General features: G+C 42.4%; 1 protein-coding gene across 1 annotated transcript in view; it reads left to right on the top strand.

The window, feature by feature from the left end:
* The first annotated feature begins 879 nt into the window (after positions 1-879).
* CACNB3 (calcium voltage-gated channel auxiliary subunit beta 3) overlaps positions 880-27,763 on the top strand; it is a 39,000-nt gene continuing 12,116 nt past the window's right edge. The window contains exons 1-9 of the mRNA XM_039330571.1: positions 880-1,126; positions 13,404-13,526; positions 16,758-16,880; positions 20,370-20,485; positions 21,968-22,020; positions 23,120-23,139; positions 23,627-23,707; positions 23,843-23,901; positions 24,111-24,220. Coding sequence (XP_039186505.1) covers positions 1,085-1,126; positions 13,404-13,526; positions 16,758-16,880; positions 20,370-20,485; positions 21,968-22,020; positions 23,120-23,139; positions 23,627-23,707; positions 23,843-23,901; positions 24,111-24,220 — 727 coding nt within the window. The 5' untranslated portion in view covers positions 880-1,084. The remainder of the gene's footprint in view (positions 1,127-13,403; positions 13,527-16,757; positions 16,881-20,369; positions 20,486-21,967; positions 22,021-23,119; positions 23,140-23,626; positions 23,708-23,842; positions 23,902-24,110; positions 24,221-27,763) is intronic.

Raw genomic sequence — 27,763 nt, 5'->3', positions numbered from 1 at the left:
ACCTGATTTTCAAACCAGCTTCTGAGACAGGCCAACAAAAGGAGCGGGAGACTGGCAGAAAAGAGGTTGAAGGAATGGGCACCGAAGGAACTCAGGAAGGAGAGAATTATACGGGACATTTCAGAGTGATCACTTTACCGGTCCAAAGCAGGATTCAGAAAAGAAAACATCATTACTTCGGGGGGGGGGGGTGGAAAGGGAAAACTCTCCGGCAGGTCCAAGTAATCTGAAAATGTATTTCTCTGACTAACGGGAGCAGCTTTCCCCCATTCCCTATCATGTGGAGATTCTTAGCAGTCATTCAGTGGACATACATACCCCTCTGCACTTACTTTCAGTAAATGGCATCTTATTTTATCCCCGCCTAAGATTTTCTGGATCCCTGGAAGTCCAAGTTGGTTGAGCTCCAGGGATCCCAGACCAACCCGATGCCTGAGAAAATGCGTCGGGGATCGGAGCGAGGGGGAGGGAGGAGGGAGGAATGAAAGGAGGGTGGGTGAGCCGCTTGTGCCGCCACAATCTTGTCTCCCGGTTGGTAAGGTGCCCGCCCTCTCACTATTTCTACTGGATGAGCATCTGGGAAGCACGGCGAAAGAAGAAGCCGCCCGAAGAGTCAACTGCAGCTTCTCCCGACAGTCCCGGCTGAGGTGTTTTGCGAAGACGTGGCGGCGGTGGGGAAGACGGCGGGAAAAGGCGTGGGGCTGGGAGAGCGAGGAAGCCGGCCGCCTCCGCCGCCGCCGCGCGAAGTGAGCTCACGGGCTCGGTTGGGCGCACCCCTGCCCCTCCCCCTCCCCGAGTAATGTGATTATTTAGCGCTTGGCACGTCCCCCATTCTCCGAGCGGCGCGTAACGGGAGGAGGGGGAAGCGAAAAGGGGCGGAGAGGGATGCGCGGCGGCGGCGCGCGCGGCGCTGGACCTGGAGAAGGAGAACGAGAGAAGAAGGCGAGGGCGAGGAAGGCGCTTGGGAGCGGCGCGGCGGGGAAAGCAGCGGGGGCGGGGGGCGCCTCCCTCCCTCCTTCCTTCTTTCCCAGCTGGCACCGCACTCCGGGCCTCGCCGGCTGGCCGGCTCCCTCCCCGTCTGTCTATGTCTTTTTCTGACTCCAGCGCTACCTTCCTGCTCAACGAGGTAACTTAACAGGCACCGCGCCGCCGCCGCCGCCGCCGCCGCCGTTGCCATCGCCTATCACCACGCTGTTCTCCAACCCTCTTACCTTCTTCTCCTCCTCCTCCTCCCTGACTGCCTCCCTGCTCCGTTCTCTCCTGCTGCTAAGCACCAGGACCAGCCCGGGCGCTCTTTCCTAGCTCTCTTCCCAGATTCCCCGCCCGCCCTGAATGCAACTCCTGGCAGAACCGGAGCCTTTGCCTGGTAGAATTATGGACAGGAGACGTCGGGGAGCAGGAAAAGAGGGACTGGGTGTTTTTTGTTTGTTTGTTTGCTTGTTTCTTCTTACGGTCATGGTTCCCCTTTCCGGCATTCCGATGATGTTTTTTTTTTTAACATCTCAGCCGGGAATAGAGTGAAAATTCCTATTAGAAAACAGTGTGAAGAGATGATGAGATTGGGTCTGGTTTTTGCAAAAGCTGGTGTTAACCCCTCCTCCGCCAAATATATTGGACAGCTCCCCAACTTTGGGTGGGAAATAAGCGTGGGGCGGAGATTAGATTGTGCTAGCAGCTCTGGCACTGAAGTAAGAGAGGCAGATGGAACCAGCGCCTGGGGGATTGCAGGGGGAAAATCCCCATCTGGCTCACTTCTTGCAAAGTCCTCCCCTCCCTGTTCATTTCTGTCAGCCCAGTGCAGGTGGGTAGGCATCATCTATCCCAGAGTTGGTAGGGTCAGACGTAGGTAAGGATGGAAATTTGGTTGGATCTGGGGCATGTGCACGCAAAGTTGAAGACCTCAGCAAAAGTAGAATGGGTTGTACAGAAGTACTGGACTATAGCTCCCATCGCCTAGGGAATGGCAGAAGTTCTCCAACGCAGCGAGGGAGAAAAAGTAGGTTGGTGAAGTATGAATCAAGGCATCTGTCCAAGAATGCCTCTCAAGATTGTGAGAGGTTACAGAAAAGACTGTCTTGGCACGAGGACTAGTGTGCAGGAAATTAGGATTTTTGGTACCTGGGTAAAAGCTGGTATGAAGGAAACTGGTGTATGATCGAAGGATAGCCCTCTGTGATTCCTTGTCCATGTGACTTTGCTTGTCCCATGTTGCTATGCCCATTCCAGCCCACCTTGCATTTTCGTGGCAGGTAACTCAATGAGAGGTCACCACCCATCCGCAGGTTGGATGTCTCAGTAGGCTTTCCTGCATCTCACTTAACTCTTGGGAAGCCGTCTAATGGGGGATGCGTTGGTTGGAAAGTGTGGTTATACTTCTTGTTCTCCTCCCATCCGGTGGGGTTGTTCCACACTTCCAAGAACTCTCTTGATGACCAGTTCTTCCCTTGTTGTGTCCTGCTGCTTCATGTCCCCTGGCACCCCAATCCTACATCTTCCGTGTCGCTATAAGGAGGTGCAGATAGAGCTGCACTGTCCAGATGCCACTGCCTGCCTCGCCTCCCTCCTTACTTGCCTGTCTCTGTGCCTGCCCCCAAGGGAGGGCTGGTGGGTGGGCGCTATTGTTTTTGCTGTTGCTGCTCAGCTGAGAATGAGAGCATCCAGGGTGGGGAATCAGATCGATAGCAGGCTGAATTGCTTTACCACTGTGTGCCACCTGCTGCCCCCAACCCAGCTAGGGCAGGGGGCACGGCAGTAGACCACTGTCCATTTGGAAGAGCTCCTATTTTTCTTCCCTCTTGGCTTGGCTTCCTCAACGATTCTTTCCTTCCCTCATGTATGACGACTCCTATCTCCATGGATTCGAAGACTCTGAAGTGGTGAGTCGACAGGCTGAGAGAAAGGGTCTATTTTAAGCTAGGAGACACCCACTTCCTGACCACTTCCTAGTTGATTGTTTGGGGGGGGGGTGATGATCTCTGGGGTAATCGAGAAGGACTGTTGGAAAGTTGGGGCTGAGCAACCTCGGGGGTGCCAGGCTTTGCCATCAGTTCATTGCACAGTTGCAGGGGATTGGGTTAAATGGGCATCTGGGAGGAGAAGCAGTGTTTCCTTATTTATTGGGATAATATTGACTGGCTTCCCAAATCAAGGGACAATATCTTATAATGGAGAGATCTGTGGTGAAGAATCCCTGTGAAATGGATGGGGACTGAAGAGATTGCATTCCTCGGTTGGAACAAGGCTGGTAGATACCATAGCTTTGGTCTCAAAGTCTTCCTCAAGGAGCAGAAGAGGGATCTGTGGGTAGATGAGCCATTTGGAGATTCCAGTGCATTAACAGCTCCCTCCAAACAGCTCCACCTGCTGGCTGGTGAGCCTAATGTACAGTATATACTCCAGTCCTTTCAGAAGAGTGGCAGACATTGAATAGATCCCACCTATTCCCATTCGGACATTTTCTACATCCTACCTTTGTGAAGGAGGTGCTTTATGCCTTTCTAAAGCTGAGAGCAGAAGGGGAGGTAGCGTAGTCCATATAAATAGGCATCCCAGTTGAGGTTCTTTTACCCTGTTTTGGGGAAGCATGCGTTGTTGCTCAAGTGGCTCCCTTAAGACAATCCCTTTCTGAAAGAGGGAGCTTAAGCAGTAGCTTCGGAAATCCTGGCTGGGAGTGCGCGAATGATAGATATGGTTAAGAAGAGAGGTTATTTGGGAACAACAATAGGAGGGGGAGAGAGATTCCCAGGGAAGTCTCAACCAATATGCCAGTTCAGCAGTGTCAGTCACCAGGGGAGCCTTCAGGATTTGGGGTTTCCTGCAGGGGGCCAGGGCACTTCTTGTCATCTCCAGGTCTGGGGCTTCCTGCCTGCTAGGTTGGGGTCAGGCAGCCACAGTAGGCACATCTGCTTTGCTTTCAGATGTGTGGGTGGGAGCCAGTGGGGGAGGTGGATGATCAGATGGCATGACGGAACTGGGTCCGGAACTGGGTCGTGGGGGGGCTGTGGCATTTCCCAAAGGCTCTGCCTGAGCTGGAGGGAAGGGAAAGATGCCCTGCACATTCAGAGGGTGAGTTCTCTTCTCCCCCACCCCCACTTTCCATTTTTAAGAAGTCTTGTCGAAATCAAAAACTGTTTCTGAAGATTGTATTGAGTTATTATTTCCCTTCTTCCCCTTGATTGTGATCCATCTAAAGAAAAAGAGAGAAATGGAAGGGGGGTGTCTTTTTTTTTTTTTAGATAGAAACTGGGCAGATGATGCAAGGTCAAAAGACAATTGAGGGTCATCCCCTTTTCCTTCTCTAAAGGTATCGTGGTTTCTGCCAGATATTTTGGGGTGCAACTGTTGTAAATTCTAAGCAGCAAGACCATGAGTCAGAGATCATGGGAACTATAGTAAAAAAAAAAAAACACAAAACATCTGAGAGGCACCATATTATTAGAGAAAAGAACTCCTAAATGCTAATGTCAGGTTTCTAAGTTCTCAGAAATTTTGGCATTCTGTTTATTCTCTTTATAAACTTGTTGATTGTATAAGTTTTGTTATTAGGTTTATGATGATTGTGTATAGTGCTTATATGCCACTCAAATAAGATTTAGATTTTTGCTGAGCTCGGTTGTTTTCTTGCAGATGTTTCATTGCCCAAACTACATAACTTCAGTGTTAGTGTTACCTAGTTAGTTACGTAGATTTTACCTGGTTAGTGTTACCTAGTTAGTTACGTAGATTTTACCTGGTTTGGGTAATGAAACACCTGCAAGTAAATGTCTGTGGAGATTCTCAGTCATGCAGGTCCTGGTTGTCCCAAAGATGCTTTTTCAAAAGGCAATTGGATTTTCTTCATTTTTTCCTGAAGATGTTTTTTCTACAGAACTGCTAAAAAAGCTTCTTAGATGAGAAGCGAAATGTCTTCAAGGAAAAACAAAGAGAATCCAATTGCCTTTTGAAAAAAAAACCACACCTTTGGGTTTCCTCCAAAAAGCTGAAGGCAGACTATATGATTTTCTTCTGCTTCTTTGATCTTGCAGAATCCCAATATTGCAGGGCAAATTAGGCTGAGAAAGAATGACTGGACCCAAAAACCCTTTCAGGCCCTGGGACTGGATTGGTAGTTCAGTGGGAGTTTTCAGTAATAGACCCATATTCTTATCTTGCTTTCCATCGATCCTGGTTTCTCTGGTAATTGGGAGTACGTTAAAACCTGGAAGACCCTTAATTTGCGAAGATTTCTGGATCCACTACACTAGCCAAATGTGTACTGTGTTCTTGTTTGAGGAGTTGAGCCAGAAACAGGACAAACAGCCCTGATGATAAATTGAATTTGAGTGCCTTGGATCACAATCACAGCCGTTCCTCCTGTCATTTTGAATGTACCAAGTGTAATGGTAAATTAAATAAAATGGCTGGTACAGGAGCAGAAGATGGGCCAAGTTCATGACTCTGGATATGAATACTTTGAAAATGGTTTGTTATCTTCCTGTGTTTGTCTCCTCCTGTCCAAATATCAGTGCTCAGGAAAAAAACAAACCCATAGATTAAAAAAGAGCCCAATCCTGCCTTCTCAGTTTCTGTTCCTTGTTGTAATCCATAACCCCTCATTTATAGTATTTGCTTTTAGTATTCTCTGGAGAAAGCAGGTGGTTGGCTGCCATTTGCATTTGCCTTCAAAATAAGGAATCTTCCTTTCATTTTATACATAATATGAGTGATGGTGAATCTAAGGATTGTCAAGACAGTGGAAAACAAAATAAAGCTCAGCTAAGTGGCAAGATAAAAGGAGAGAAAAAGAGTTTGCATCTCTTTGATAGCGTGCCTTTTAAGCTCTTTGGCCCACATTCACTGTTTTCTTAGGGTTGCTCGTAGTTGCAGTCCTGACAACACAACTGGAACCAGAGTTAACCCTTCTCTCCTGTTACTGCATAGGTATGGGCATTAAAGATTTTAGATTGGGGGCTTTTAAATCTAAAGGCACCTCTAGAAGGAGAAAACATCCTTAATTCTGAGCACAGGCTTTCAGGGGACTCTTTGAAGTTCAAGAACTAAGTTTCCAGAAACAGGGAAGAGCAAGCTTCTGACCATGCTTGCTATGGAAGCCCTGAGAATTATCCCAGCCACCCAACATTATGAGCATGGACTGAAGGCTAAAACATATAAAGAACAGTTGCTGGAATTGGATATGTCTCATTCTCTGAAAAGAAGGACTGGGGGGTGACATGACAGCAGTGTTCCAATATCTAAGGGGCTGCCACAAAGAGAAGGCAGTCGACCTATTTTCCCAGGCACCTGAAGGCAGGACAAGATTCAAAGGATGGAAACTAATCAAGAGAGAAGCAACCTAGAACTAAGGAGAGATTTCCTGGTAGTTAGAACAATTAATCAGTGGAACTTGCCTCCAGAAGCTGTGGATGCTCCAACACTAGAAGTTTTAAAGAACAGATTGGACAACCATTTGTCTGAAATGGTATAGGGTCTCCTTCTTGAGCAGGGGTTTGGACTAGAAGGCATCAAAGGTCCCTTCCAACTCTGTTATTCTGTTATTCAGGACATGCTGTTAAGTTCCAGTTAAGCTGATTTATTGGTCATGCCTATACACAAGAATCTATCAATTAACTAGATAAGAGTTAATGAAATTCAACAGGGGCTGTACATGGACCACTTGTGGGAAGGTAAGGACAGCTTCAGCACAACTTTGTTTTTAAGGAATTATTTTCAACTCATCGTTTCCTCCTCCTCCTTTGCTGTGCTGATGGCCAGACCTGAACATATGAAAAGGAGGCTGGTTATTCCCATTAAGGTCTTGTTTGCAACAAACAAGATTGGGTAAAGCTCCAAGAGATGCATTCACACAACATGTTAAGTTTGATTAGCCTTAACCTTGGTTGTTTGTCCATATAATTAAGACTTAGTGTGTTTTAATGCATTGTATCAAGCACTTTATGCAAAGCAGAAAGAAGATGGATTCAATAACTAGCTTAAATGCCTAAAAATGTCCAGTGTTGGAGTATCCACAACTTCTGAAGGCAAGTTCCTCTGATTAATTGTTCTCACTGTCAGGAAATTTCTCCTCAGTTCTAGGTTGCTTCTCTCCTTGATTAGTTTCCATCCATTGATTCTTGTCCTGCCTTCAAGTGCCTTGGAGAATAGGGCTTTTTGAATTTTCACATTCTCCATATGTCCAAGTGACAGAATATCCAGTGGGGAAGAAAAAGATAATTTTGGGGGAAAAAACAGTTCTGGGTCTTCACCACGCTATATTTGCACAAACAGAGATTGAGCAGACGCTTGTGAAAAAAGGAAAAAGCATACTGACAGAGACGGTGAGGAACCAAAGGAAACAGGAGCACTCTACTATGTCCTACAGCATTCCAAAATAGGCTTTTATCAAGCCTTTGCAAAACATGGTGGGCAGAAGCATTTTGTTGCTGAAGGGGAGTAAAAAATGATCTTTCCCCAACACAGCAAGCTTCTTTGGACCTGAAGCATAAATGTCCATAAGCAAATATTTCCTTCATTGGGTGGGAATACAAATACAGTATGATCACCAGACTATGTATCCACTCACTGTAGTAAGGTAAACTGCCTGCCTTCATGATACTCAGCTGCCTTGACATATGACAATTTTGATCATCTTTAAATAAGATGCCCCAAACAATAAGTACTGGCATCTGCCTTCTTTGCTATAGGATTTGTTGTAACATTTGCAAATTATATGTTTTCTTTTCTCAACTTTTTTTGAAACTTGGAGTTCCTTACAGAGACCAGGAAGCTTCTAGCAACTTGTGGTTTGTTGTTTTTGTTACTGTCTGGTTATTGTAGTCTGGTTGAGGCTGTTGAGACATGGAATCCTACAATAACTAGAAGGCTCCAAGTTCTCTACTTTTTAAAAAAAATAAAATACATCCATTAAACCAGAGCATATTTCCAAAACATATGTTCCATTTACAGCCCAGTTCATTATTGAAATAAAGTATATCCTTTAAGATGCTTTGAGTATTTTAAAATGGCCCTATAAATTATTACTACTATTTTTCAAATGCTTTGAATATTTTAAATATCCCATATGCATGGTTTATTAATGTTGTCAGATAGAATTTTGGGATGCCAATTGTAAAGTTTTTCCTGGTGGCCTCACCGTTGGTGTCTGGTCTCAAATTCATCTATTGCAAAAACACTCCTGACTTTCAAGATCAGCAAACACTCCTTAAATCTGATCCCCCTGATAAGTGGCGCTTACAAAAAAAAATCTGTCCAAGTGGATCCTTGGCATTTTTGTTGGTTTAACATACACCTATAGGTCAAAAATTTCATTTATAAATACTCGCTGACTCCTTTCCTGTAAGAAAGGAAAACTCCACAAAAGAGAGATTACCCTTAGAAGGGAAAGGAAACTGAAGGGTTGTGAGGAATGAAGTTGTTGTAATTAGCATAGGGTGTTACATGAATTAATGTGGGAACTGTCATAAAAGAGCCGAGGTGGCGCAGCAGTTAGAGTGCAGTACTGCAGGCCACTTTAGCTGACTGTGTTCAGCAGGTCAGCGGTTCAAATCTCACCGGCTCAAGGTTGACTCAGCCTTCCATCCTTCCCGGGTAGGTAAAATGAGGACCCAGATTGTTGGGGGCAATGTAAATATATATATACATTGCTTACTGGTGTACACTGCTTAGAGAGTGCTTGCACTTAAAGCGGTATATAAGTCTCATAAATAAATAAATAAACAAACTGGAGTCTGGGGCTTGGCCAAATGGTGGGATGGGGGCAAATAGGTTTTGAGGAGGATTTTGTAGATAGAGAATGCTTTAATAATACCCAAATGCTGTAGTATGGTGGAAAGATTAGCTGTTTAATCATAGGAACATGATTGTTAGCAAATTAATAAAATCACGGACAGAATTTAATGCTGAGCTTGTCAGCTAGAGAGCTGACAGCCCAGATTCGAGACCTGAGCTCCGTGCAATAGGGTGAGCTCCCGTTCCTTGCCTCAGCTCTTGCCCATCTAGCAGTTCAAAAGCATGCAAATACAAGTAGATAAATAGGTACAACTTCAGTGGGAATGTAACAGTGTTCTGTACCCCTTTGGCATGTAGCCATGCTAGCCACATAACCACAAAAAATGTCTTCGGACAACGCTGCCTCCCTTGGCTAAGAAACGGCTGAGATAAACACCGTTCCATAGAGTCGGACATGACTGATAGGGAAACCTTTATCTTTACTTTACCTAGTCCTAGTGGATCCTTCAAGTGTTCAAAGTGTTTCATCCAGATTACTTTAGCAATCCTTTACATAACGTTCATAGAAGGCAAGCCAATACTGTTATATACTGATTGCAAATCAAAAGAATGGAGGGCATGGAGGCCACTGTTGAGTCAGTCTTTGGGGCATATTGAATTAGGACTTCTGAGTATTTTGGTCCTAGCATTTTGTTTGTGTGTAACAGAAGCCTCCTTGGTCCACATCAACACAGAAGGTTGAGCTGTTCTTGTGCTGGCTGAGAAAAACTTCAGTCACTCCAGTTACAAAATAGAATAGGAATAAAGCTGTACCAATCCAGCAATTACTACACTATTCCAGGGGTTGTATGCAATGTTACACCACAAGATAAATTACTTGACTTTAATGTTTCTCCCTTTCTCTGTCTTATTTTGCCTTCAGTATTGTTAGTACTGACATCTGAGACAATTGCAGGCTTTCCATTCAAGGCAGCCATGGTGAATGTGGCTGCAAATGGGTTTGACTGTAGCCGTTCCACAAATATAACTATATCACTTGCAAGTCGCTGCTTTATTATAGGGTAGGAGTGAGTCTGTTTTCTCCTAAGAGCCAATCTGACTCTGAGTAAAATGGTCAGGGAGGGGTGAGGAGGCACCTGAAACAAATGGGACAAAATAATCTAAATATGGGGGTCTGTCTCACTGCAGGCATACCATGTTTAAGTATTGATCTTCTTGAGTGCAGTATATACAACATACATAGATGTGTGTGTGGATAAGAATATCAACCTTGCTGTCAAGCAAAATCAAGTGAGTGCCCCAGTGCACTAATCAAATAGGTGGTAAGGAAATAGGGGAACTCAGGCACCACACAGGCTATGTAGAAAGTAAACACAAGGTCAGTCATAAAGGACTCAAATGTCTATACACTAACGCACAGAGTATGAGTAATAAACAGGGTGAATTAGAAATTCAGGTAAATGAGGACAGATATGATATTGTTGCCATTACGGAAACTTGGTGGGATGAAACCCACAAATGGAACATACAGCTAGAGGGATTTAGAATAGAATAGAGCTGGAAGGGACCTTGGAGGTCTTCTAGTCCAGCCCCTTGCTCAATCAGGAAAACCTATACCATCTCAGGCAAGTGACTGTCTAGCCTCTTCTTAAAAATCTCCAGTTTAAATTTAAATTATTTAAAAGAAACAGACCACATAAAAGAGGTGGTGAAGTTGCTCTTTATATAAGAAATAACTACATCTCTACAGAAATAGAGCACAACAATGATGAAAACTGTCTTGAATGCATTTGGGTCAATATAAAAGGGGGGAAATGACATTGCCATAGAGAGAGTTTGATAAGATAGAAAAATGTGGATTAGACAGCATCACCACCAGATGGATTCATAGCTGGCTGACCAACTGTACTCAGCGTGTGGTCCTAAATGGAACTGGATCTACATGGAGGGAAGTGTGTAGTGGGGTGCCCAAAGGCTCTGCTCTGGGCCCAGTGCTCTTCAACATCTTCATCAATGATTTGGATGAGGGGATAGATGGGGAACTCATCAAATTTGCAGACGACACCAAGCTGGCAGGAATAACCAACATTCCACAAGATAGGCTTAAGATACAGGAAGATCTTGACAGACTTGAACATTGGGCGCTATCTAACAAAATGAAATTCAATGGTGAAAAAAGTAAGGTTATGTTGAGACTCTAGAAAGAGTACAGAGAAGAGCTATAAAGAACGGTTGCTGAATTGGGTATGTCTAGTTTAACAAAGAGAAGGACAAGTGGGGACATGATAGCAGTGTTCCAATATCTCAGGGGATGCCACAAAGAAGAGGGAGTCAAGCTATTCTCCAAAGCACCTGAAGGCAGGACAAGAAGCAACGGGTGGAAACTAATCAAGGGGAGAAGCAACCTGGAACTAAGGAGAAACTTCCTGACAGTTAGAACAATTAACCAGTGGAACAACCTGCCTCCAGAAGCTGTGAATGCTCCAACACTGGAAGTCTTTAAGAAGAGACTGGACAGCCATTTGTCTGAAATGGTATAGGGTTTCCTGCCTGAGCAAGGGGTTGGACTAGAAAACCTCTAAGGTCCCTTCCAACATCATCATCATTATCATCATCATCAGAAGCCAGCATAGGACAAAGATAGTACAGGTACTTCTTGACTTATAACCACAATTCAGCCCAAAATTTCTGTTGCTAGGTGAGACAGTTATTAAGTGAATTTTGCCCCATTTTATAGCTTTTCTTGCCACAGTTGTTAAGTGAATTAAGTTGTCCACTTACAACTGTTCATTTATTGACCATTCAAAGTTACAATGGCACTGCAAAATGTGTCTTATGACCATTTTTCACAGTCATGACCTTTGCAGCATCCCCATGATCCTGTGATCAAAATTCAGATGCTTGGTAACTGGTTCATACTTATGACCGTTGCTGTGTCCCAGGGTCATGTGATCCCCTTTTGCAACCTTCTGACAAGCAAAGTCAGTGGGGAAGCCAGATTCACTTAACAACCGGGTTACTAACTTATCAACTGCAATGATTCATGTAACAACTGTGCCAAGAAAGGTTGTAAAATGGGGCAAAACTCACTGAAATGTCTCACTTAGCAATAGAAATTTTGGGCTCAATTGTGGTCGTAAGTCGAGGACTACCAGTCTTGCACTTGTTAAGTTAGTAACATGGCTGTTAAGTGAAACTGGCTTCCCCATTGACCAGCTTGTCAGAAAGTCGTAAAAGGGGATTACATGACCCTGGGACACTGCAACCGTCATAACTGTGAGTCAGTTTCTAAGTCTCTGAATTTTTTCATATGACCGTGGGGATGCTACATGAGTCGTAAGTGTGAAAAATGGTCATAAGTCACTTTTTTCAGTACCTTTGTAATTTCAAATGGTCACTGAATGAACTGTTGTAACTCGAGGACTACCTGTAGTAAGTATATCCCAGAGGAAAGGCCTCCAATGCTTTCTATATTATAGAAGATGGAATGTTTTTTGACAATAAACTTTAGTATGAAGAGAGGCCTGTTCTAAACATACAAAAGTGCCTTCTTTTTATCTGGGAATGAAACCTTGAGGAAACACAGTATTCATACTATATATTTAACTTTGTTGCTGTGTTAACAAGTTTTCTGTATTTATACTATATACTAAAGCATGAAATAATGCTGAGGGTCTTCAAACGTGGCCCTTTTATGACTCCCAGAATTCCTCAACCAGGCACTCTGCCTGAGGAATTCTGGGAATTGAAGTCCACAAATCACAAAAGGGCCAAGTTTGAAGACCCCTGAACTAATTAAATAAGCTGGGTTCTCAAAAATGGCATTTCCCCAAAATTCCCACAACAAATGAAGCAAAGTTAACTCTAAGCTTAACATGTTGAGGAAAAGTACTTGCTAGGTCCTGGCATGCCCTGGTTAAACATATAGTATTGTAAATAATATGTAATTTGCTTTATAAGTATGAAGTGGAAGACCATGGACTGAATAAATACTAAATTATGCTGAAACATACTGCAGCAATTCAGATTTAATATTTTTCTTTCAGTATTTTGAAGTGAATCCAGTTTACATAGATGCAGATTTCAACATTTTAATCACTTTCATCACTTGTTGGTGTTCAAGTGACCAATTGTAACCCCATAACTCCACTCCAGAATATTATAACCTAATCAAAACCCAAATCCTTCATTTATCCAGTAGCCTCTAAGGTTTGGCATTAGAAATTGCAGCATAAATCACAGTGGGGATGTAACTTATGGATGATTGTTCTGAGACTCTTGGTTCTTGGAGTTAGTAACAGAGGTTTGAGATTAATTTCAAAGTGTAAAATATCTCCACTGCTGAGATGTCCTTCAGCTGTGTTACTTGATAGTGTAATAGTATGTGGGAGTGACTTTGGGTGATAGGAGAGACAGGCACAGACTGGACAACCAGGTGTGAAAGAAGTTTTAGCCCAGAGAGGAAGGAACAGAATGGGAAACATTTCAGAAGGGACTCTCCCTAGTTTTCCAAAGAATGAAAGGAAAAAAGGAAGAAATCCCTTTAGTCTTGCAATATTCTGCTGATGTAACCTTACAATAAAGTCAGAGCTAGCACTTCTGGTTTTTCTTTTTGCTTGGCCTTAAATCACTGGGCTACACACATACACACACATATATATTTCTTACATTTGCCCCAGGGCTCTGCTGATTCCTACACTAGCCGCCCATCATTGGACTCCGACGTGTCGCTAGAGGAGGATCGTGAAGGTGTGAAGCGCGAAGTGGAGAACCAGGCCCAGCAGCAGCTTGAAAAAGCCAAGGTAATGGATGGGTCTTGGTTTTTTCCAGGACAGATAGAGGGTTGCATCATGTGAGAATGATTGCCCCTGCAACAGTCCAGTTTTTTATTGTTCAGTTGCTCTGCTTCAATTATGGAATTCCCCAGCTGGTTAGAACACTTGTCATCTTTCTCTGTTTTCCCATTCTTTCTGCCTTATTTTTCCTTTAAGCCACAGAGGATCAGCTAAACAGAGGAAGTTGTAACAGCTACACAGTAGCATATTATTGGCAATGCAAGAAGCTGCTGTTTGGAAGCACAGATTAATTCCTGGTAGCCCTAATGAATCTGAATTACAATTTGGTTAAAAGAAAAATAACGTAAGCAGTAGAGCTGAGATCATGTGACAACTATGAGGAGAAGCGGCAGGATTGCAGAAAAAGACAGCATCTTTAAAGTGTATGCAGGTGCTATATTTATACTTATTGTTGGAATAAAACCTGAATTAGTGCAGAGACCTGATAAGGAGAGGAGAAAAGCAACTACCAATACTGATCTGAGTTCTCTAAAATTACTTATGTAGCCAAAAAAGGCACCATCCTTGTTCAAAAGTTGATATCATCAAGTTTGAGGGAACTTTTTAAGATTTTCAAAACTACAAACTGCCTTGTGAAGAGATGGCATTATGACTATTACTAAGATGTCAGATTGCAGATTATAGACTCATGGTCCACATCCCCATGAGTGAGAGAAGGTTCTTTGTCTCTCATACACACCCAGCCCTTCCTTTTGGTAAATACTATATAGAAAGTGGTTTGATCTTCTTAAAACATGGAAGAAAATGTCCAGGGAAAGAAGCTGGCTGGGTAAGACACAAGATACCCATCTCCTGCAATTTGTAATGAATATTTGGAAACACAGACCCATTTGCTTCAGATGTATGGAAATAGATAACTGTATAGCCAAGTAACAGCTTTTAAAAAATTATTTCTATTTCTCTTTAGTACAATGGTTCTCAACCTTTTTAATGCCGCGACCCCAACCGGTCGTACGTCGAGGACTACTCAACTGATGCAGCACCGTTTGCAGAATGGGACTTTTGGTGGGCTCAGCAGGGCAGAGACAGCCTGGACAATTCCTACTGGCTTTTGAAAGCCAATAGAATTAAATTCTATTCAAGAGAGTCTATTCTATTGGCTTTCAAAAGCCAATAGAATAAAAGGGAGTAGCACAGCTAAGGAAAAGGGGAAAAAAATGGCGGACTGCGTTGTTTGGCGACCCCCGTGAAATGGTCGTTCGACCCCAAATGGGGTCCCAACCCACAGGTTGAGAACCACTGCTTTAGTATGTTGTGCTAGGTCATTTTCTTTAATTTGGTGCACCAGTTGTGGAATTTCAGCTATGTACATGAAAATATTTTTTTCTTTAGAATATTCCTGTGCTTTATAGTAATAATTATAAATCTTATCATCGGGGCGATGTTACATGATTTTTAGATAGAGAATTCTTTGTATGTAGTAGGCCAGTATCAACATGTGGTCTATCTGGAATGTTTGCATTTTCATTTGAGTGCTTCATTAACTACTTCGCAAGTATTACTGTGATCTGGGCAGTTCTGTTTTTATTTTACTTTATATGGAAGGTTTGCAGTTTGGTACTTAACATTTTTTATGTAAAAAAAACCTTGAAATAAAGTTTCATTTTCTTTATCTCCAGTGAGATTTGTCCATCTTCCAGGACACAGTTGAGGGGAGGGGGAAAAAAGGGATGAATTTTCCAGTCTTCATGCCTATATGCCACACGGCCAGGAGGTAGCACTATGGAAATTATTTCAACATTTGCCTTTTTAATTATTAGAAAGGCATTAGAGAATGTGAAAACCCCATTTCTAATGCCTACTGGGTTTAGGGACTGTGAATAGTAAGTGAAGTACCCTCTGCGATAGCTGAGCTACCGAGCTACAATGACAAAACTGGAGGTGGGAACCAGGTGTGAAGAACCAGGAAGCTTCTGGGAGAAGAATTTTGGAACCTCAAGCTTTCTTCTCTGCAGGCCTCCGCATTTACTAGATAGGGAGATATACTAAAAGGGAAAGCTTTCCTTTTTCTATTCAGGTTTCCATCTATCCATTCCATCTCTTCTCTCCACTTTTACTTTTTCCCCATCAATATTCAGCCAGCATTCCATATGCCCTGCCTTGTTTGTTTGTTTGTTTGTTTGCAATGAAAAGGATTGTCATAAAGCAGTTTAAAGCATGGTTCTGGGAACAGGAAAAGGATGATGGAACTTTGGGATGGCCAGAGCATGTTCCTGCAGGAGAGAGAGATGGACAACCCAGAAACTATCCCACCACACTTTAGGGCAGCGGTTCTCAACCTATGGGTCGCGACCCCATTTGGGGTCGATCGACCACTTTTCGGGGGTCGCCAAAGGCGGCGATCCGCCATTTTGTCCCCTCCGGGGGCGCCGCCGCGCATGCGCGCCGCACATGGGGGCGGCGGCATGCCTCCGGGGGGGTGGCGCTGTGCATGCGCGCCGCGCATGGGGGCGGTGGCGCGCCTCTGGGGGCGGCACCGCGCATGCGCGCCGCACATGGGGCGGCAGCACGCCTCCGGGGGCGGCACCGCGCATGCGTGCCGCGCATGGGGTGGCCCTGCGCATGCACGCCGCGCACGGGGGGCGCCCCCCATGCGCACCGCATCGCGCATGCGCATAACGTTTGTGTGACGGGGGTCGCCGTCACACAAATGTTGAGAACCGCTGCTTTAGGGATATATTAGAAAAAACATAGTCCATGTATCCATCTCATTACAGAAAGGCAGTGGAAACTGAAGAAGAATTTTAAACTCCTATGCTTAGACCCCTGTAACATATAGGTGAATCCTGCTTAGATATAGGTAATTTCCAAGCAGTGTTGTGCCAAAAGGATCAGCAATGACCAGGTAGTGTCTTCCCTTGAAGGCACGGTCTATCTTTCTGAGTCCCTGTAACTGTGCTTGGGTGTTCTTTGAGCCAATCAAGGTTACAAAAATAGAAGAAAGAGGAGGATAGACCTTTGATCTAAGGCAGTGTTTCTCAACCTTGACAATTTTAAGGCATGTGGACTTCAACTCCCAGAATTCCACAGCCAGCAATGCTGGCTGTGGAATTCTGGGAGTTGAAGTCCACATGCCTTAAAATTGTCAAGGTTGAGAAACACTGATCTAAGGTGTTATTTTACATGGGGGGCTGACCTGGCACTGATAACTCATATCTGATTTCTTCTGCTCCTCAGAGCAAACCGGTTGCATTTGCTGTCCGTACTAATGTCAGCTACTGTGGTGCATTGGATGAAGAATGTCCTGTGCAGGGATCTGCCATCAACTTTGAAGCCAAAGACTTCTTGCATATTAAAGAGGTGGGGCACTGGCAGTACCAGAGATGTGCAGAAGGAGAACCTGCATTTCAATTTGCGAGGAAAGACGTCGCATTACTGCTGCTAGGGATAGGGGTGGGTGGTTTACTGGTGGTCCTTGACTTATATGACCACAATTGAGACTAGAATTACTGTTCTAAGCAAGGCAGTTCTAAGTGAATCGTGCCTGATTTTACGGCTGTTTTTGGCATAGTTGTTAAGCAAGTCACTATAGTTAAGTGAGTCATTCAGTTGTTAAGTGAGTCTGGCTTTCCCCACTGACTTCAGAAGCCAGCTGGGAAGGTTGGAAATACCGTGATCACATAATTCCAGGATGCGGCAACTGTTGTAAATATATGCTGGTGCAAGCACCTGAGCTTTGATCATGTGACTGTGGGCATAAGTGTGAGGACTAGTTGTGAGTCATTTTTTTCAGGACCATTGTAACTTCAAATGGTCACCAAATGAACTGTTGTAAGTTGAGGACTATCTGTACAGCGGTGAGTTTAGCCCAATGTTTCTCAACCTCGGCAGCTTTTAAGAGTGTGAATTTAAAAGTCCCAGAACTCTGGTTTGAAAGTTGCTTCTCAAAAAATGTTCTCAAACTTCCCATGTGTGTGCAAGGTAAGCAATACCTGTACAAAAGGGGTGGAGCTTATGTTATGACATTGCAAATCGCTTTGCTCAATACCCCCCAGATGCCAATCTGCTCTGTGGATGTCTCTGGGTGCAGGCTAGGAAGGCAGATTGTACAACCCAGGAAAAGGCAAAGCTGAAGAACTTGTGTACTATTGCCAAGAAGACAACATAGGTGTATTGATGGAGATTCCAGGAGCTGATTCATTTTGTCTTTTTTGAATAGCCTAGAAAATATGGATTGGGTTGCAATATGTGAACACCTTTCAAAATCTTACCTGAAGTGCAAGTAATCCTTGATTTATAATTGTTGGAGTTACAATGGCCTTGCAAAGGATACTTTATGGCGGGGTCCTCAAACTTGGCCACTTTAAGACTTGTGGACTTCAACCCCCAGAATTCCCCAGCCAGACATTCTGGGAGTTGAAGTCCACAAGTCTTAAAGTGGCCAGGTTTGAGGACCCCTGCTTTATGGCCTGTAAGACATTTCCAGCTGTCATAAAATGTAACACACACACACACACACACACACACACACACACACACACACTGCAACTGGTTTACATCTACGATCGGTGGCAGCACCCCTTAGTTACGTGATTGCAATTTGCAATCTTTTTTGTCAGTTTCTGGAAATCCCAGTCCCAGTTGTGGTTGTAAAACAAGGATTACCTACATGGTAAATATGAACATATTTATTTACGGCTGTAATTTATGTGCTGCTCAGTTCCAAAAAGGCTTCCACTTGATTGCAGACAAAAATAGGAAAAGAGTAAAAGAAAATATAATACTAACCCCACTCCAATAATAGCAATTAATCTCCCATCCCTTAACATACCCGGTCAGTTCTTACTATCAAACTTGCAAAGATTTTCTGAAAGAGCAAAGTCATAGTGGCTTTTCTTGATCTCCAACAGGTTTGGGACTAACTGCTTCAAAGATATTATCTTGTTAAACAATTCCCTATTTAACTGGATATTTCAACCAAACCCAGTACAAGTTGAGGAAGAAAAAGAGGAAAAAGTAGTTATCCAGTAAAGGGTAAGAAAGAGAAGAAACAAAAGTCAGGTTTTTAAGAAACCTAAAAATGTAGACATGATATAGTTTAATTTAGACCTAGCATCTCATTCCTTGTTGCTGTATCCAGAAGATCAACTGTTTAATTTTAAACAATTTTTATTCCAGGGACGTAGCTTTCGAATATTGGAGGAACAGATGTTTAGCTATAATGGCTACCCACCAAATGCTATGTTTAATGTATTAATACTCATACTAAAATATATATAATTAGAAAAAAAAGCACCTTCTACTTTGATCGGAATAGCTTAAGAAGACAAAAGAGAAAGATATACGAGCAGATAGACAGACAGATCATATCCTCTCTTCTTTTTTTTTTAACAGAAAGGTTGAATTCACTATCTGGCTTGCACGTGACTTACCTAGCCAAGACAAGGGTTCACACATCATGCTAAACCTTAAATCATGTTCTGCAAACCACAAAGGCTCAAACAAATTAAATCACATTATGATTGTGTGTGATGCATGACCTTAGCCCAGTGTTTCTCAACCTTGGCAATTTATAATTTATTTATTAATTAAGCAAATTTATATAGCAGCCCAACTCACACCTGCTCTGGGTGGCTTACAACATTTAATTTAAAAAATCCATTGTATAATAAAACCATTAAAAAAAACACTTCCCCACTCCCGATGGCAGCCACAATACAGTCAGATTAGCCACATGATCAGCTCCATTTCCATTTGTAGTTGCTATGCCTGTGGACAAAGCCATGTCTTTAGGGCCTTTCAGAAAAACAGCAGGATGGGGACCAACTACACCTCAGGGGCAATGAAGTTCCATAAAGAAGGGGCCACTAACAAGGCCTTTTTTGTGTTTCCACCAGATCACAATCCCTAATTGATGGGACCCATATCATGCCCTGCATTCCTGCCCTGGTGGGCAGATGTCATAGGGCAGTGGTTCTCAACCTTTTTAATGCCGCGACCCCCAACCGGTCATAAGTCGAGGACTACTCAACCGGTCGTAAGTCGAGGACTATTCAGCTGGTGCAGCACCGTTTGCAGAATGGGACTTTTGGCGGGCTCAGCAGGGCAGAGACAGCCTGGACAATTCCTATTGGCTTTTGAAAGCCAATAGAATTAGACTCTATTCAAGACTCTCTTGAACAGAGTCTAATTCTATTGGCTTTCAAAAGCCAATAGAATAAAAGGGAGTAGCACAGCTAAGGAAAAGGGGGAAAAAATGGCGGATTGCGTTGTTTGGCGACACCCGTGAAATGGTCGTTCGACCCCAAATGGGGTCCTGACCCACAGGCTGAGAACCACTGTCATAGGGAGAGATGTTGCTTCAAATAAACTGGCCCCAAGCCAGGTTATAAGTTGTAGGAGCTGTGGTGGCACAGTGGTTAGAATGTAGTATTGCAGGTAAACTCAGTCCATAGCCACTAGTTCAATCCTGACCATTTCAAGGTTTACTCAGCCTTACGTCCTTCCAAGGTCAGTAAAATGAAGACCCAGATGGTTGGGAGCAATATGCTGACTCCGTAATCCACCCAGAGAGTGCTGTGAAGCGCTGTAGGATGGTAGATAAGTTTAAGTGCTATTGCTATTTAAAGGTGATAACCAGCACCTTGAACTATACCTAAACTTGTACATACAATTTTTGCATGTGTGGGCTTCAGCCCCTAGAATTCTCTGCAATGATTGTGTTGTTAAGTCCACACATTTCGAAGCTGTCAAGGTTAAAAACACTAGTCTAGCTTACATGAATAAAGGTGAAATGGAGATTAAGTTGGAAATCAAGCTTGTGGCCTTCTCCTGTGATATTCTCTCCAGAAATACAGCAATGACTGGTGGATCGGGCGGCTAGTGAAGGAGGGGGGAGACATCGCCTTCATCCCCAGCCCACAGAGGCTGGAGGCCATACGGCTGAAACAGGAGCAAAAAGCCAGGTGAGATGGGACAAGCATATACAGCGTTTAATTCTGGCAACAGAAGGAGATATAGAAAGTGTCTCTGGCCATAAATTTGGGAGTAGATCATGTGCCCTCCCACATTGAAGCTCTTGACTAACTAAACTCAGCCTCCAGTGTATAGAATTCTATGTGTATGCAAATATTCAGGATACTTTGATGCTTCTTTTAAGGGCAATATCAATGGAAAATAATTTGGAAGGTCAACAGTCATGTCAATATTTATTAATAAAAGTGGACCTTGGGAGGGGATGTGTCATATACAGTGTGCTGCAGCTGCCAAAAAAGCCAATGCAGTGCTGGGCTGCATTAACAGAGGGATAGAATCAAAATCACGTGAAGTATTAATACCACTTTACAATGCCTTGGTAAGGCCACACTTGGAATACTGCATCCAGTTTTGATAACCACGATAAAAAAAGATGTTGAGACTTTAGAAAGAGTACAGAGAAGAGCAACAAAGATGATTAGGGGACTGGAGGCTAAACATATAAGGAACGGTTGTTGGAATTGGGTATGTCTAGTTTAACAAAGAGAAGGATGAGGGGGGACATGATAGCAGTGTTCCAATATCTCAGGGGCTGCCACAAAGAAGAGGGAGTCAGGCTATTCTCCAAAGTGCCTGAAGGCAGGACAAGAAGCAATGGAAGGAACTAAGCAAGGAGAGAAGCAACCTAGAACTAAGGAGAAACTTCCTGACAGTTAGAACAATTAATCAGTGTAACAACCTGCCTCCAGAAGCGGTGAATGCTCCAATACTGGAAGTTTTTAAGAAAAGACTGGACAGCCATTTGACCAAAATGGTGTAGGGTTTTCTGCCTGAGCAGGGGGTTGGACTCGATGACCTCCAAGGTCCCTTCCAACTTTATTATTATTATTATGAATCATCGCACAGTCAGCCAGATGTTCAGACTGGATTTGGCATTTTGTCTACCTATCGAGTCCTTACCCAGGACCTGGGATAGGCAGATGTGGATGTTTGATGGTATTACAGATATTGTCACAGGATGGAAGCAGTTCCTAATAAGGCCGCCTTTTGCAATTGACTAATAGCGAATTTGTCAATGCCAATGGGGTTCAAGTGGTGCTCCAGTTGTTTTGGGATTGCACCTAAGGAGCCTATTACTATTGGTACTACCCTTGCTTGCTTTTGCCACAGTTTTTCTATTTCTATTTGTAGGTCTTTGTATTTTGTTATCTTCTCCAGTTCTTTCTCGTCTATTCTGCTGTCTCCAGGCACTGCCACGTCCACTATTCAGACTTTTTTGTCTTTCTTATCGACAGTTGTTAAGTCTGGGGTGTTATGTTGCAGGTGCTTGTCTGTTGTTGTTGTTGCTGCTGCTGTTGTTGTTGTTGTTATTATTATTATTATTATAGATGGATTCTGAATCTTATATACACAACACCACTTTTTAAATCCTAGGTTCTTACCATGTATTTGCTTTCCTCTCCTCCCACTAGGCAATCTGGGAATCCTGCCATCAGCAACCGGCGATCGCCTCCCCCGTCATTAGGTAAAGACATAAGTAGAACTAACTTGTAGAAATCTCTGCTGATTTTTTGTTTTGCAATTTTTTTTAACCTGAGAAAAGGTGTGTCGAATCGGGCCGCATATCATTATTTAGAAAAATCCAAACAGGTCATAAGTTGGAACTGATCCACCTGTGTGTTGGAAATGGGGTGGTGGTGGAAAAAGAGGGAACAGCTACTAAAGGAAGGAGGGGTCACCAGATGCGAGATGACTGTTATCAGGATTCTCAGAAAAAAATGTGTGGTGTGAAGTTGGTAACGGCTTTTAGGATTAAAGCAGTTGCAAAACAAAATCTTCAGTGGCTAAGAGTCTTTCCCCATAATTATCAAAATAAAAAAATGATAGCAGTTAATTTAAATAGTGCAGAAAAAGGGATATCTTAGTTCTTAGATTTTGCTTACCTTGGCTTGTCTCATATGTAATATTTTCAGTGAAGTTCTGAGTGCAAACAATGACTTCCAATGCTGTAACTTAAATACAGGTGGTTCTTGGCTTAAAATAATTCATTTAGTGACTGGTCAAAGTTACAACGGCATTGAAAAAAAGAGACTGATGACCATTTTTCCCCTTTATGACCACTGCAGCATCTCCAGGGTCACATGGTCAAAATTCAGAGGCTTGGCACCTGACTCATATTTATGACGGTTGCAGTTTCCCAGGGTGTGTGTGTCATGTGATCTCCTTTTGTGAACTTCTGATAAGCAGAGTCAATGGGGAAATCAGATTGACTTATCAACAGTGTTACTAGTTTAACAACTGCAGTGGTTCACTTAACAACTATGGCAAGAAAGGTCATAAAGATGGGCAAAACTCATTTAACAACTGCCTCGCTTAGCATCAGAAATTTTGGGCTCAGTTGTGGTCATAAGTCAAGGACTACCTGTATGTGTGTACATGTGGTGCTACATTTGGGAAATAACATGACATATTTTTCTGGGAGAAACTTCCTGGTCCTGTTGCAATTCCGGGAGATCAAGTCTCCAGCCCTGCAGAACTCCAGCCTTTCCCATAGTTTTTTTTTTTTTTTTCTTGCTATCTCATGACTATTGACAACCCTGTATCTCTTTTTCTCTTCCAACAAGCCAAGCAGAAGCAAAAGCAGGTAAGGCCTTAATGCTGGGGTTACCTTCTTGGATGCCACTCCTTTCTTCTCCAGAAAGAAAAAGGCAGGATGACTTCTGAGGCTTATCTTGTCTAACTTCATGTTGAGCAGGTTGGATGCTAGGACAAATCTGAGAGCAGAGCTTCCCAGAGGCAAAATAGCTGTTCAGCAGTGGTAGAATTTCCTGTATCACAGGACTTTCAAAAGGCTGAATGGGGCTGGAGTCTATTTGTCTTATAGAGAACCTGAAGCCTCCTCACCACCTGGGGTGTGATATTGTAGCAAAAGCAAAACAAAATGGATCCCAGAGGTTCAGGGTGGTCTTGATGTTTGTGTCACACGTGTATGATATTAGGTGAAATATGTGGCTTGGAGGAACCCTCTTTATCTTTACTACGTCCCCTTTTTCTCCTTACAATTAGCAGCAGACTTTTGGCTGCAGAATAGGGGAGAAGTCACTTCCTATGACACATTCTCCTTTTTACAGACAGAGCACATCCCTCCATATGATGTGGTTCCTTCCATGCGGCCAGTGGTGCTGGTGGGGCCCTCACTGAAAGGATACGAGGTATGGGGGATATGGAAGGGATGAAATTCTCCCCTATATCTCTTTTAAACCAGATATGCTAGTACTGACTGTGACCATCAGCTGACCACTGTCTCTGCTCACCTCCCAACTCACCTGTTCTTCTTTTTCTTCCAGGTGACAGACATGATGCAGAAAGCTCTTTTTGATTTCTTGAAGCACAGATTTGATGGCAGGTGAGGCATTAAAAAAAATCTATTTCTCTCTCTCTCTCCTCTCCAATCTCCCACCCACCATCTCTTAAAGCAGAGGTGGGGAATCATGGACACTTTATGACTTGTGGACTTCAACTCCCAGAATTCTAGGGAAGTCCACAAGTCATAAAAGGGCCACTATTCCCTACACCTGTCCTAAGGGCGTTTAGCAGAGCCATCCTATCTTTCAGAATCTCCATCACACGTGTTACAGCAGACCTGTCCCTGGCCCAGCGCTCGGTGCTCAACAATCCTGGGAAACGGGCCATCATTGAGCGATCTACAACCCGTTCCAGTATTGGTGAGTCCTAATTAATTGGGATTCATTTCCAGAAGAACTTTAGTTTGGAGAGTGTCTCTGCCACGTAGAAGCTTTATATCTTCAGCGATCAACACAACCTTTTAAAAATTGGGTTTACTATTGCTTTATAGATACTGTATAGAGATAAAAACTGGAGTTAGCATGAAATTTGTCTGGAAAATTTTATCTCCTAGAAAATAAGGGCAAGCTACATTTTCTTTTCTAAATTATTTTTTGGGTTCAGCTTCAGATTTTCATAATCCACTTGAGACCTGGCTACAGGAATTGCAAACAGAAACAGTTCAAAAGTGGCAAAGTGTTTATGAAAAATTAGCAATAGTACGGAAGTAGTTTTGTAAGCATTACACCTTGAAAGGCAAGGGAAATCCCTCTTTCCCATTTGTATTGTTGCTGCAACTATTTAATTAGTTAGTTGTGTGGAACCAGAGTAACTGTTTCAAATCTCCTGGGCAGAGATCTGTTCTTCTCTTCTTCTCCTTTGGGACTTCCCTTGTTGCTCAGGCAACTATTCCTAAAATGATATTTCCCATCTTATTTTTGTCATTTCAGCATAGGCATTTCACATCTATGTAGTTGAATGGGTTATATAAACTCATTTTCCCTAGATTTCAGGAAAGACATGGAGGAACTATTTCGTATCAGCTGTAATGTAAAGCATGTTTATTGGAATTTAAAGGCACATAGCCCAAAATAGGCATGAGTGGGAAGAAATAGGGGTATTGCTAAGTGAGTATAAATAGACAAAGAGGAGGGAGGGAAGATTTGGGAATAAGACCAGTACTAAAGTATTGCAATTTGAATCATCAATAGGGGCTTAGGACTAAATGACATTGCAACACTGAATCTTAAACAATAAGCCATGCGTGCATTTAACCCTGCTGTTGTGGGGAATGAGAATGTCATTTGGGCTTTTGAATTGTGCAAAGGAGTTTTAATTTTTCCCATTCTGCGAGCATCCCAGAAAAAAATAATCTCAGCTTGTTATCAGTTTAAGATGTTTAACACTCCTTTGTTCCTCTGCTTGTATTGACCAGCTACCTTTCAGATATACATTTGGAGAGAAACCTGATGCTGACAGTATATATATATATATGTATGTATGTATGTATGTATGTATGTATGTATGTATGTATGTGTATGTATATGTATATGTATATATATATACTGGAGCCCATTCTCTGTGTGAGGCACCCTGTTGATGGTATTTTTGCAAAATATAGGAGCTGCAAGTAATTACTATAACATTGTATATATTATGCTGAAAACCAGAGGGTAAGGCCCATGCTAATACATAGGAAGTAAAATATAGGTAAAGTAGTGTTTGCACAGGTCACAAATTTTACAACATGGAGCACTGCAGTTGAAGGTTCAAATTGCTGCAGTGTTTTTGTAATTCTAAAGTCTGTTTGTCCTCTCTTTGCATGCTGATCTATGCAGAAATTAAGTTTAAAATTGTCAATAATTCATTTTAAAATCTTTATGCACTGATATAATGGAAATAACTTTTAGCTTTTGAAGCACATTACCTTAGAAATGCACCCAAAAGAACCACTTTAAAAACAATCTGTGGGCAAAATGGAAGATTGATGGAAAATCTGTCTGGAGGATAAATAGGAATATATACCACAGTTCTGGTGAATGATTCAGATGTCACAGTAAGGGGATAAAATATTTGTAGACACTAATACCTTGTTGAAAGCAGCTACTACCCCAGATTAAGGCATGTCACAATATTAGTATTATTTATTAAATGTCTGTGTGTGGTATAAAATCTCCTGCAGTTTTTCCATGGTTATTCATGGAATCAACAACCTGTTCTAATACTTCTTGCTGATATCCATGTAGTTACAAATGTGGCAGGTGTGAGCAGCCCATAGATCTTTATGCCAAGTGCACCTCTTTTGAGGGCGCACTTAACTGCAAAATTATATTGGTGGGATTTTTAGCTTAAATTTGAAAAAGAAGAAGAAATGAACAGGCTTATAATAACTTTTCCCCTCCTCTTTCCTAATGGCCTCACTGCTATACCTTCTGTGGCTCTTCCAAATTGGGAAAAAAATATACAAACTTTTAGTTACAAAATGGTTATCCTTCCCTAACATGTGGGCATGGATTTCCATTCGATGAAGTAAAAGCAAAATTGGAAAATTGTAGAGATTTTACTTTCATTTGACATTGCATTTGCAAACATGAATCAGATAACCTCACCGGATCTCTCTTAAACAGCCATCTAATCATTCTCCTTGAATACACTTGCTAGCTCAATTTTCTCAATTTTCTGCTGTAGTCAACACATTGTATTTATATTCCTTTTATGTTCCATCAGTGCAAACTGCACTTTCTACGCATCCCAAGCATTGACTGAAGAGCAGGGATGATCCCAAATTCCATCAACAATGCAGTCTATGCAAGCCTATTCAAAAAGTAATCTTGAGTTCAAGGTGATTAACTCTGAAATTTGCACAAAACCAACCTTTGGAAATATCCAACCATATACCTTAAGCCAGGCACTGGAAGTTTATGTGTTGTTTCAGCACCTTGCCCAGTTGAGCTGCTTGCTAACATGGGACAAAAACAATATGCCAATATATGAATATTCTGCATTCAATTAGTTTCAGCATGTTTGTTTTGCTGTACTTTTACAATCACTGTATTATATAGGCCACCATTTAAGGTACTGTAATCCCCAAATTGCAAATTAGTTGTTTAGGAAAAATTGGTTGGTTACCTCTTGCTACAGTTGTGAAAAATGAATAAATAGAAAGTTTTTAGAAGTGTGTGTGTGTGTGTGTGTGTGTGTGTGTGTGTGTGTGAATAGATTCCAAGATTTTTAGAATCAACTAACGATATTATTTTCAGGTAGCAGTTCCCAAATAAATATTTTAAACGTTCTCAATTTTAATTTCTGATATAGTAAATATGGATAAATATAACCCACATAAACCAATTTTTTTAATGTTCTCAATATTTTTTAAGAATGGAAAGGATTCCTGAGGCCAAAATAATTGAAAAATGCTGTTGTAATATTAGCCTTGGTAGATGGCAACATCTGGCTGACATTTCTTGGTTCAGAAACTATATTTAGTATTAGGGTTCGTGGCACAGTCAGCCGGATGTTCAGACTGGATTTGGCATTTTTGTCTGCCTATCGAGTTTCTTCGCAAGGACTTGGGATAGGGAGATGTGGATGTTTGATGATATTACAGGTATTGTCACAGAATGTAAGCTGTTTTGAGTAAACTGTCTTTTGCAATTGATTGATGGTGGATTTGTATTCAAGTGGTGCTCCAGTTATTTTGGGATTACACCCAAGGCACCTCTTACTATTGGTATTCTCTTTGCTTTCTTTTGCCATAGTCATTCTGCTTCTATTTCCAGGTCTTTGTATTAGTATCAGTATTAGTACATCAATATTAGTGTCAGTATTAGGACGAGAGACCAACAGAGAATCTCAGTGCTATAGGCAGAGACTGGGAAATTGAAAAACATCCAAGAAAAGGGAATGTCAAATTAGTCCTTTAC

This window comes from Crotalus tigris, unplaced genomic scaffold (assembly GCF_016545835.1).
Source record: "Crotalus tigris isolate CLP2741 ecotype Arizona unplaced genomic scaffold, ASM1654583v1 scf7180000024429.2167931701:2281839, whole genome shotgun sequence".
In the NCBI taxonomy this organism is placed as follows: Eukaryota; Metazoa; Chordata; class Lepidosauria; order Squamata; family Viperidae; genus Crotalus; species Crotalus tigris.
This window is presented reverse-complemented; position numbering and strand designations above follow the sequence as displayed.